Source organism: Mus pahari, chromosome 13, assembly GCF_900095145.1.
Source record: "Mus pahari chromosome 13, PAHARI_EIJ_v1.1, whole genome shotgun sequence".
Lineage (NCBI taxonomy): Eukaryota > Metazoa > Chordata > Mammalia > Rodentia > Muridae > Mus > Mus pahari.
In genome coordinates this window covers 84,910,985-84,923,561 of record NC_034602.1, presented here as the reverse complement: position 1 = coordinate 84,923,561, position 12,577 = coordinate 84,910,985, and the positions used below count along the sequence as shown (strand labels likewise).

Below are 12,577 nucleotides of genomic sequence, written 5' to 3'. Positions count from 1 at the left end.
TTTCTTCAATAGCTTGCTAGATTCTTGTAAAGTGGCTGCCAAAATGGCCATTTAATATGTTTCCTTCTTTTCATATGCACTTGAGTTGCTCTGCCTATGAAATTTTCTTCTCTTCTCCCAGGTCCCCAGGCTATTAAGCATCTTCTCTAAGCTTCTGCTAACACTCGTTATTTCATCTAAAAACTACACTTTAGATGTAGGAATTGGAAAAAATCTGAGAAAATTCTAGAAGCAACTAGAAGAATTCTACTGTCCAGCATGAAAAAGAAGCCACACTCCTCAGTCTCTGGTTTGGTCTATATAACAGAACCAGCCTTCTAATTGCAAAATAAATTTGAATGCAGCAGCATGTACTTTATCTTAATATTGTCCAGAACGCAATTTCATCTTTGCCAATTGAGAAAAAGAGACGAGGAATGGGATTAGATTTAAAGACAATTGAAAAAGGTTATGAGACTTCTTGGTGGCAGGGCATCGTGGTCGACAGCGAAACTACAGAGGCCATCATAGATGCCTATTAACAAGGATTGTCTCCTGACACAGGGGAGGCTACTTTTGATGAGCTGACAGTAGCCTTAACAGTTCTGGCCGATAGGAGGTGATACCTGTGAATTGACCTTGCTCTTACACCGTGCTGATCAGTCACTCAGAGCCATCTCCACCCTTTCCAAAGCTCGACGGAGCAATGACATCTGGTCAGTGTTGAAAATGAGAGGAGAAAGGACTCACTGTAGAAGGAGACGCTGCGCTGCGGTAACTCATCTCCAACACACATCGGTTTGTCAGACACAGTCTGAGTTCAAGAGCAAATGATTTCCACTTCAAATGCCTTATTCCATGCCTATGTGAGCTGGAGTTTAAAAAACCCCTTCTCGGTATTTTATCCACTGCTTCTCACACTTCAATCAAATGGGGGTCCCTTTGCCACTTAGGTGTACACTCACGCTTATCCTGTCTTAAGAGCCCTGCCCCCAGCCTCTTCCACATCAACACTGACCCACATTTCAAGACCAACATCAAAAGTTGTTTTCTCCTGAAGAATGGTATTTTTAGGAGCTAGCAGAGTGACTTTATCCTACATGCTTTCACGTATTATCTTGTTTATCTTTGCAACAACTCTATAATATAGGTCCAACTATATTATACATCCATATTTTAAAAGTCCAAGCTAAAACAATAGAAAAAAAAAAAAAGCTCAATCACACACTCCCGCCTTAAACGTGATGCTATATTCTTATTTACTGACAGGCATCCCAAAGTGCTGTAGCCTGCATTCGCTCAGTAATTATAGGGTATTGGATCAAACACTGAAGAAAACAAAAAAGACAATTTATATTGGCTTAAACAACGAGAAAATTTATCCATCCACACAAGAACTCCCCAGGAAAGTCTGTCCCTGTGCTAGTTAAGTCTGCATATTAATAGCCAAACTCTTGGAGGACTCAAACTCGTCCATATTCCTCTTCCAACCAGCTCTGTGTGTTAGCTAAATTATAAACTGGTTGCAGCAGCTTGGGCAAGCATGTCTTCAGGTATATGCCAGTTCAAAATCCAACCTTCAAAACTTGCCATTAGTAGATATTTTTTTTTCTACCCTGAAGAATTCTTCTCCCCCGACCCCCCAAGGACACGTAGCTCCAGGCCTTTCTCATCCTTAGGAGGGAGGAAGTGTACCTTACCTAACAGGCAAATTTACAAAATAATAATAATAATAATTTGATGTGTTTAACAGCACTACCTTCTTTCCTGTCCCATGGAGCAAAGCTATCAACAAAAATCTTTCTCTTGCCCCTCCAGTGCTTCTTGTCTGCACGACCTCCTACGAGGAAAACCTGCCCACCCAAGCTCGCCCATGAATGCTGTGTGTGGAGCAGAGAGCCAGACCTCTAGCCTCCAACTTTCATAGTTTGTTGGGTTTTCCCTAAGCATGCATTTATTTATTTATTTATCTGTGCTTGAGATTCAAACCCAGCAATTTGCTCATCCTAGGCAAGGTCTCTTACACCTTCTCAAGATCTTAGGGCAATACTTTGACTTTTGTATTCTCTCTCTCTCTCTCTCTCTCTCTCTCTCTCTCTCTCTCTCTCTCTCTCTCAGCTTGTTCAGGCCTCAGGAAGGGAGAATCTGTGTGGGCCTCTTTTCAAACATCCAACAGTCTTAGTTGGCCTCTATACACATCTTATTGGCCACGACTCAGTCAGACATCCACACAGAGTGTTTTAACTAATCCCTGCCAAGGGAATGGAAAGATCTTGTTTAGCTTACAACTGGGTTATATACAAACAAAGGAATGAAGAGATGATAAAAACAAAAAAAAACAACAGTCAGAGCCGTGTGAACAGAAGGCAGGAAAAGGGGCTGTTGAGTAGCTGGCCCAGGGTCTGCTAGTTCATACTCTACAGACTTCCTATCATATGGTCTCCATGGATACATTCACAAAGTCCAGTGCATGGAAGTTGATCAATGCCTCTGGACTGTGGCAGGATCCCATTACAGTCCATGGGGGTGGGGGAGGGGTAGTTCCTACTTTACATTTACTTCAAGTTCCTTCTAGATCTGATTTCTCATCCTTTAGACCAAGTTCTCCCTAGGGTGCCAACCCTGGAAGTGTACCAAAAAATGAATATTTCTGTTAATAATTGCCTCATGCTCTCTATGAGCAAACCCATGTGAAGAACAGAACAAAGAACAATGAAATCTGCTCTTCCATTCAACCCTTTCCTGTCCAATTTCCCTTTGAAGGAAAGGAACGGACTAAACTTGCTTAATCGCCAATCTCAGAAGCTACTTCGGAACAACTCACAGGTCATGACCCAAACTCAAGGCTCTCTCAGATACTACGAACAAGTGTTTTCTTACTCTGGGAGCCTTTCCCTTCTTCCTTCACACCAGCGTGGGAATACCAAAAGCCCAAAGCTGAAGGAACTTAGCATGGACTGCAGAAGCTATGCACTTAACTTACATGGAACAACTCAATGGCTTTTTTCAAAGTTATCTTGTGCCAATTTCATGTGTAAATGTCCCTCCCATCACAGAAACAAACCTCTATCTGAAACTTCAAGCTAGCTTTTCTTTGGGCATTTGCAATTCAAATCCCAGGAAAATATAAGCTCACTTGCTAAAACTCAACGTCATTTGATATTCACATATTATCTTTCCCTTAGTAAGCAAAAGACTCAAAAGAGTAAGCCAACTATAATGAGATAGTGTCATAAGTTGTCACAAATGAGTGGCAGCTCTCTTCTAGGAACTATCTACATACATACATATGTATACATAAATGTACTGTGTATAAAATAAACATGCACATGTAAATATTTTATAGTTATACACAGAAATGTAGAAATAAAACAAACTACTAGACTTCAATTTTGAGCAAAAAAAAAAAAATGGTGCAAACATTGAAACATAAATACAAATGGGAGGCGGGCACGTATGGCCTAACCAGAAAATTGAGATATATGATCACACATAACACAGTTGGAGCAAATAAATATGGCTGCCAAATTCAGCTGCATCTCCTACATTCCAAACAAAGCATAAGAAATGTGTTTGTTAATTTAAAACATCTGTTCCTCCTGCAAGAATATGAATAGGAATGAAAATGCATATGGATGATTCGTCAATAAAAGTACAAATTTCCTTGTACTATTCCTCTCACACACAATTATCCTATGAAGACATCAATTCTCAACTAAGGCACCAGCATCTCTGATGAAGATGTACAGCGTGTGAAGCCCCAGTGGGGACAGAACATCATCTGCAGCTCTGGCTGGCCACTCTTCACCATCTGGCTCTCAAGGGTACAAACTCAAGGGGACAGGGACCCTTTAAAGGATTGTATACTGGCTAGCATGGTGGTGCATGCCACTCAGCAAAACACTAATGAAAAGGCAGGAGAATCTGTGTGAGTTCCGGGCCATCCAGGGCTTCATAGTGAGACCCTATCTCAAGACAGACAGACAGACAGACAGACAGACAGACAGACAGACAGACAGAAGGATGGGTGGATAGATGGACAGACAGACAGAGGGATGGGTGGGTAGGTGGACGGATGGATATATACATGCATACATACATAGACAGATACATAGATACATAGATTGATGAATAGATGATACATACATACATACATACATACATACATACATACATACAATACACAGCACACTCTCAAATCAAGAGCTTTTCACCCTCTCAAAGAGTTCCTTAGTAGGTTACACACAGCTCTAACCTTCAGTCTACACAGTAAGAACCCAGATTAAAGGAGCCATTGGACCCTAATCAGAAGAGCTCCCCTGATTGGTCCTAATTTTGTCCAGTCTCAGTCTGAATATCTCCAGCTAGAATCAGGAAGCTCACTGGTCCTTATGCATGCGCCAGCACTCAGCAGTGATGCTGTGTTACAGAGAAATTAAGTTTCTATCATAAAACAGGGACATCTTAATTAAAAAACTGGCCTCCCCTCTCTAGAGCATATTACTCTGTAGTAAAAAAATAATAATAATAAATGAAAAGGGGTGCCTTGCTTTGCTTTCCATTTCTGTGATAAACACCAGAACCAAATGCAACTTGGGAAGGAAAACACAGTTCATTGTTGAGGAAAGCCCAAACTGGAGGCAAAAAAAAAAAAAAAAAGAAGCAGAGACTACAGAGAAATGCCATTCCTACTTTGTTCCCTATAGCTTACTTGGCTTAATTTTTTATACAACCCAAGGCCACCTGCCCAGGGATTGTACTGACCACAGTGGGCTTGGCCTGCTCACATCAATCACTAACCAAGAAAATGTCCCACAGACTTGTCCACAGGCCAATCTGATGGAGGCGTTTTCTCCAATGAGGTTTCTCTTCCCAGATGACCCCAACTTGTGTCAAGTTGACGAAGAAGAAGAAGGAGGAGGAGGAGGAGGGGGAGGAGGAGGAGGAGGAGGAGGAGAAGAAGAAGAAGAAGAAGANAGAAGAAGAAGAAGAAGAAGAAGAAGAAGAAGAAGAAGAAGAAGAAGAAGAAGAAGAAGAAGAAGAAGAAGAAGAAGAAGAAGAAGAAATCCTATAATACACAGTAGAAAGGTATTTGGAAATTATCTAACATACAGGAAATTAAGGAATTGAGGAATGTCTAAATTGCTTCCCCTCTGAATAAATTCATAGGAAGTCGCATATTCACAGCAGTACTGCAGAGCCTGGTATGTCTTAGTTGCAGCCACTAAGCAAGACTCTTCTGGTTAGAGGGACTAAGGGCATTTACTAGGGAAAGTTCTAGAGCTTCCTTCATTTCTCTTCTCCAGAGAATTTCTGAGGATATTGATGAATATTAGCACAAGTGAAATATGGGCACTTCAAGCCTACAGGGTCATGTCCCTGCTACAGTAAAAAGGAAAACAAAGTCATGGACAGAGCACAAGTATAACTAACTAATGCAGCACCAACGAACTCTAAGTGCCTGTTTTAGGTTTTCTTGGGCCTCCCAAGCAGAACAAAGGGCAATTCCTCATTGCCATAGTACGCACAAGACTAGACCAGTTTTTGACCGAACAGATATAAAAGTGTTTAGGAAATATGCAAGACACAGCTGCAGGGGAAGTGGCTCAGCTGTCACTTTATCTCTTTCTTTAGTTCCTGAAAACATATTGAACGGTGGGAGCAGAGACATACAATAGAGATGACCTCAAAACTACTCAAATGATATGAAAACAGTAAGCAAGGGCATTAGAGCAAATATGGTACTACCTGTCTCTCAGTTCCTGGAAAGGCTACAGGAAATCCTCATCTGCCCAGGGTCACAGCCACCCATGAGTCCAGATTCTAACCAGAAGTCCTCAAGAGTAAATTGAGAACTTTACATCCACAGAGCTGTTCTGGCCAGGTGTCGTGTGCTATATTTAATCTAGCACCTGAAGACAACTGAAGGCGAAGGCCAGCAGATCTATGAGTTTGAGTGTGAGATCAGCTGAGTTTGCACAGGAAGTCCCAGGCCAGCCAGGGCTGCATGGTGAGACCCAGTCTCAAAAGCAAACAAACGAATAAAGATGATCTGTCTCGTACAATCCATAGCTGCTAGCCATGGTGGCTATTTAAATGTAAACTTGTGGGCCAGTGAGATGGCTCAGCGGGTAAAGGCACTTGCCACCAAGCCTGATGACCACCTAAGTTTAATTCCCAATACCTATAGGGGAGAAGAGAACTCACTCCCATAGGTTGTCCTCTGACTTCTACATGCATCCTGTGGTATGTACTCCACAATACACACACACACACACACACACACACACACACACACAAGTAGATAGATAGATGATAGATAGATAGATAGATAGATAGATAGATAGATAGATAGATAGATAGATAGATGAAGGAATAAAAAATTAAAATAAACCTTTTATTAAAATTAATCAACACTTAAACTCCAGTTCCTGGGGTCTACATGTTGAGTCCACCCAGTAACCATATGTGGCTCTGGGGTGCTGTAGTGTGGAATACAACCAAGGAATAGTCCCATCAGCTCAGCACTGTGTTAAGGAACCCTTGCAGAATCTACTCTAACTCTCTTAACTACTAAATTTGTAGTTAAGAGTAGTTCATCCTAGTAACTCACTCCAGGCTACACAGCTGGCTCTCTAGCACCAGGACCTCAACCAAGATCCACTGGCCTCCACCACTAAGTCACGTCTACTCCAGTATCTTGTCACCATCTGGATGATGTGAATGCCTGCTCTCTGTGAGGTCAGGCCTCTGTTCACTACAAGCAGTCACTCAATGAACCTTCCATTGGCCCTATGAAGAAGATCACACCTCAGAGAGCACAATAGATAAAGTGTCATATCTGAGGCCATGCATCACGTAGGCTATATAGTCTCAGGGTTCAAATAACCAAACTCGGGTCTTTCTACTACTTTGTATTGCAGATAGCAAACATGCCATGTTTTATTAGCCTTAATATTTTTTTTCATCTGTGTTAAAAGTTAATGATTTATGACTCGCTTTGCCAGCAGCTGCCTGAAAAGTATCTCAATATTTAGAACATTTGATCTAGAGAAGAACAACAGTCTTGTTCACTTCCACAAAGCAGAACCATCTTCTAATGATGGCTATTAAATGTGTTATTAAACCAAGTGTTCTTGGGCCATGTGGCTCATGCTGATCTCCCTTAAGCTTACCAGCAATTCTGCTTTCAGATGCATTCTACAACTGAGAAATAGCTGAAGTGCAATCAAACCATCCATGCCCAGGAAGAATATATACAGGAGAGAGGTTTGAATGCAGTGGCACAAGACCGTGGGACCATTAAACCCTTTATGGTTATTTGAGAAAGAGCAGAAAATGCAGATGCATGAAAGCTAAGACAGGACATTTCTCTTCTTGCACACATGCATTACCCCTGTGGTGGCAGGGCATCATAACTGCTTCCCTTTCACGGATCATGATCTAGGACACCCCTCCCCCTTTCACATGGCTGACCTTGAAGAAAGTCTTATGGGTCTGAAAATGTATGAGCATGGTGGAGCATAAGGCAGACCCCAAAATAGATGATTCGGTGTTCTTTTGGTATTCCTTTTTATCCCTTCCAGCAATCTCTGACTTGACAAATGAAGGAATATAAAAATAGGGAAGACAGCGAAAGAAAGGGGACAGCTGAAGTCTGAGCACAACTCAGAGTTGACTGCCATATGGCTTAGGATCAAGTCATCCCGGAATGCCACTGCACATCCACATGGTTCCCAGAAGCTGGAAATTACAGCACAGAATGAGTGAATGCGCCTACACGCGTTAATCATGCATTAATCAATCTTTCATCTTTCCCATACACACATACACATAATACCTGTAAGGGGCATTCTGTGCCTGTCAAAATGCAATGAGCTTCTGAATGTTTTTTAGCTTCATGTCCCTAAGTTAGTGCACATGACTACTACAGGATAGTCTCTGTCAAATGGCAAGAGGTTAGTCAGGGACAGCTGGCTTCTCCAAGAGGCCAGGGGTGGAGAGTGGCAGAGACAACTGCACAGCAGGCATAGCGTGGAGGGAGCTGGGCATAAAGAACTGAAGGTAAAATAAGAAACGCCCAGGGGGCAGCAAGGCGGCGAGAGACAGAAGGCTGGGTGTGGTTTAGACGCAGAAAGGGGTTTGAACCCTCTTCCGCTGGCACTTGCAGGCCTTGATACGCGGGGCGGGTGGTACATATTCTGAACCTTGGCTTCCTTAGCTACAAACCAACACTTATTTCCTGAGTTGCTGAGAGTTTTTCAATACCAGCAAATGCTCACTCACTGTCCCTTTTCTTTTTCTCCTTTGTTCATAAAAGGGAAACTTGCAATGACAAAAAAAGCCCATGCTGGGCATTGTATTGATGCACTGCCATACGCACACTGTGTTCTTACTTGATTAAAATGTTTCAGGTTGGGGGGCTTATATTTGTCCCCATTTCACATAGCAGGCAGTAGAGGTTCGGCCTGTGTAGGTTGTATATGTGCCCAAGATCACCAAGATGCTCTGTGGCAGAGGAGGAAGGCTCTAAACAAAGTCACTCTTCCCTACCAGGGCCCACAATGTTCTGCTCTTTGGTAACCTCCTTAATAGTGAAGAAAGCAAAAGGATTTAACCCTGAGAGGTGACGTCACAAGACACCAGGAGGGTAGCAACTCGCAGCTAAAAACTGCCTCAATCCATGTTGCTATGTACGCAATGTTTTATTGACTTTTTAAATTTTATTTCTTTCATAGGTGTGAGTGCTTTGCCTGTATGTAGTCTGTGCATCATATGTGTGCAGTTCCTGCAGAGACCAGAAGAGGGCATTAGATCTCCTAGAACGGGAATTATAGACAGTTGAGAGCCATCATATGGTTGGTTACCAGGAATCAAAGCAGTCAGTGTTCCTAACCACTGAGCCACCTCTCCAGCCCCATTTTATGGAAGTCTTTTACATGAAGCTGACTCTTGCCCTTTTAAAGCTGACCAGCTCTCCTTCTGGTTGCCCACTAGACAAATAAATAGGCCCCAAGAACTTCAAGTCCCTGACTTACTATCCGCAGCTACAAAACGGGACCCTCAGACAGCAAGATCGCAGATGTCATTTTGAGCTCTAAATAATGAGCTTGTGGGTGGGATTATAAATTGGGTCTGAACCATCACACACATACCTCTGGAGTATGATGTATTTTATAACACAGACCCTCTCACCCAAAGAATTGAAGAATTGCTTAATTAGGAATGCCTAGAACAGTATACTGCACTGCTAGAATAGAATAGACTCTCGGAATTCAAAACAGATTCATGTACATTTATTCTCCAGTTTTGTGGCAGGGGGACCATGTCTGTCTTCAGTAGGTCATGTGAAGAAGGACTCATGACAAAGTATGTAATCACCCACGACCACAATAGATTATCTACAACCATCCCCATTCTCCCCTCAATTCCTTACTTCCTTTTGTTCTTTTTCTCCCTGCCCCCTCTAGGATGTTAAACCCAGGGCCTGGTGCATGCCGGGCAAATATTCCACCTCCGAGGTGCACCCAAAAGGCTATTGTCAATTTTAATGTCATTAAAACAAAAGGTGGTTACAAATAGAAATCAAAACGCAGAATCTCGAGATTTTGAGCCTTCCCCAGTGTCTGTGTCTGCTTCCCCCATACGTGATTTGACAGCAATTTTTAGTGACTCACCTCTACATGGTCTTTTTAAAGTATTCAACATTGTTTCCCTAGAAACAAGAGCGTTATTTCTTTTTATATTCCTATGCCAGCCGTTTAATTAAACGATAAGTCAGGCTTTGTCACTTCTCTTGCACTTCCAAGGGTTCACCCACCTCTCTGTAAGGACAAGCAGAATCCAGGCTGAGGCTGGACACTCAGTCCCGTGCCCACCTTCCTGGATTCCTTGTCAGGTGCTTTCTTCCTCAGCTATCTGTGTCAGCTGCTTGACCTCCAGGCTCCAACTCTGACCCCGTGGTTTACATCCACTGTCTAGACATCTACATGGATGAGTCTTAGGACTTCTTCCAGGTATTGGTTCAAGTGTCACTGTCTCATCCTATCTAACATAATGGACCCCCAACTGAGTCTCCTCCATCTTCCCATCCTATGTGTCTTTATTTTTGTTTATTTGTTCTATTTCTTGAGAGCATGTTGATGTACAATTTTAACTTCAGGATGACAGAGGGATTTATCTGTTCACGGATGTTGTCCAGGGAGGGAGACCAGCAGGTTCTCTCTGAGTGAGTAAATGTCGAATAATAGTCTTTGTTGTGGTAATTATTGTAAAACCTCTCTGACTGAACGTTACTAAGTACTTCAAATACTTCAGGCCTGAGGTGAGTGCAGAACAAATGTAGCACCTGGAGGGCCTATGAGTGAGTTGGTAAAGGAAATACACCCTTCTAGGCATGAGCAGAAAGCATGGACAAAGGGAATCAAGGTTACCCATCCAATGCAAGTTGGCTAGACCATGCCTCTCTTATCTGGATGGAACTGAACTCTTTAATTATCGGATGATTTTTTATTTTTTAATCGGTGCACAGCAAAGCCAAATGTGGAAGATGGTCTAGAATCTAACCTCCAGACACATCTTCAGATAATGGTAGAAAACAGAAGGAAGACAAATTGCTTAATATTACCCACCCCTTAATGACCAAAGACCACTAGCCAATCTCGTCATCTCCCTCTCTCTTCTTTAATTCTCCATTAAAGGGGGTGACAGGGTGCAGTTCTGGGCTTGGTGAGGCACTCCCCGAATTCAAGATCATGAGTTCAATGCCACCCGAGACGCCACAATAAGATTGTGTTGGTAGGTGGGGAGTAGCACATGGCCTCCCTACTGCACTGGCCTCAGTGTCAGATGACTCAATAGCTACAAAAAGTATGAAGCCCTTTATACAATAAGCAACCTCCTTGTATTAATGTAGGTGCCTGACTTGTCTACACTACATACCACTATTCCCCAAAAGTGATGGCAGACTTTGATCTCAGAATGATTTCTAAACTGTATTAAAGAATAAACAGAAAGAAAATTCTGCTTTGGGGGCATGGAATGAGAGAGGGAGAGAAAAAAAATGTTTTTCCCTGATTCTTTAATGGAAAAATATCAAGAAGAAAAAAAAAACATTCATCTATACAACAGCAACTCTAGCACATAAAGACCATATTGGAAAATATTACTTCAAATATCTATAATTATCTAGATGCCTGGAAACTTTAGCTGTTCCTCATCTACTTCAGCACAAGGATAATGCAAGATGACAAATTAAAATCGCACGTGTCAACGGCAGGCAGCGACTCAGATGAGCACACCCTTCCCAACCCTTGGAGTCTGCATTATTGCAGCATGCATTAAACCCAAACTCAAAAAGTGGTGAAGAATGACTTGTCATACCATTTATTAGAGTTGATGGAGTGTAGACAGTCTTTTCAATAATGCTTTAGCACACTGCTATGCACTGCAGTACATTATTAATGAAAAGGAACGCACGAGACTTGCATCAGCGTCCCCCTCTCCCCCAATTCATTCTGACATTAAATTCAAAATCAATTCTGCCTAGCCGGTATGGCACAGGGTCCAGGGATAAAAATGCTAATTTGTTTGTTGTTTACCCAAAACTCAAGCTTATCATCCAGAGAAATAATCAAGAATATTTTCTAGTGTACTGAATTTAATAATAGCATTTTTAAAAAAAAGAAGAAGAAGAAGAAGAAGGGATCAGAGCAGGAAACAAATAGAACAGGATTATCAACAAATCGTGCCCTAGTTTGTATGTGACAAGAGGATGGGATCCAATTATCTCTGACTGAAGGAACACAAAGGACAGCCACTGAATGTAAATGTGTGGGGAGAGCATTGAACTTCTCATTCAATAACTGAGTATCCAAATGGAACTAATTTACTCTCAAGAGGTTATTAAGTAATTGAGCCCGATGGTACCCGGCTACCCGGACGAAGAGTAATCTTCAGCCTGTGAAGAAAACTAAATAAATTTTACAATGATGCGATCACCTCACTCACTCAGTCATCCCAGTCAAGCGTCTTACATCCAAAAGAAATAGATTAAGAATGACCTACCGCAAGCAAGGAGCCCTGATACAGACAAGCACCTGTGGGAGAAAAACAAAAACGAAAATTAAAAGGTGATGTATAACAAACGAATAGTCACTACCCAGAATGCTTATTCCTTAACTCCATCTACAGCAGACTCAGCGAACTTTTTAAGGGCTAGAGCATTCTTTCCCTGAGGAAAAATTACCCCTTACATCAAATCTTCTCTCCCAGACACATGAGAGAGTGCATGATTAAAGCATATTACTTGAATTTTTAAAGAAATGTCTTTATACTTTAACAATATGACTACCTAAACAAGACCTGAACAAGGACAACAGCAGCAGACATGATAACACACAAGGGGGAAATCTCAGGGGACCCCCACCCCTTGACGATGAACTATAGACATCAAAGGGATACCAAGAGCTGGAGATGTCAACTGAGGAATATCGAATGGATGAGAAACACCTGAAAAAATGTTCAACATCCTTAGCCATCAGGGAAATGCAAATCAAAACAACCCTGAGATTCCATCTCACACCAGTCAGAATGGCTA

General features: G+C 42.0%; 1 protein-coding gene across 3 annotated transcripts in view; it reads right to left on the bottom strand.

Moving 5' to 3' along the window:
* Positions 1-12,577, bottom strand: part of Fras1 (Fraser extracellular matrix complex subunit 1) — a 405,350-nt gene that overhangs the window by 381,621 nt on the left and 11,152 nt on the right. For all 3 annotated transcript variants that reach the window (XM_021210427.2, XM_029545004.1, XM_029545005.1), the window contains exon 2: positions 12,046-12,077. In XM_021210427.2, the coding sequence (XP_021066086.1) occupies positions 12,046-12,077 (32 nt within the window). The remainder of the gene's footprint in view (positions 1-12,045; positions 12,078-12,577) is intronic.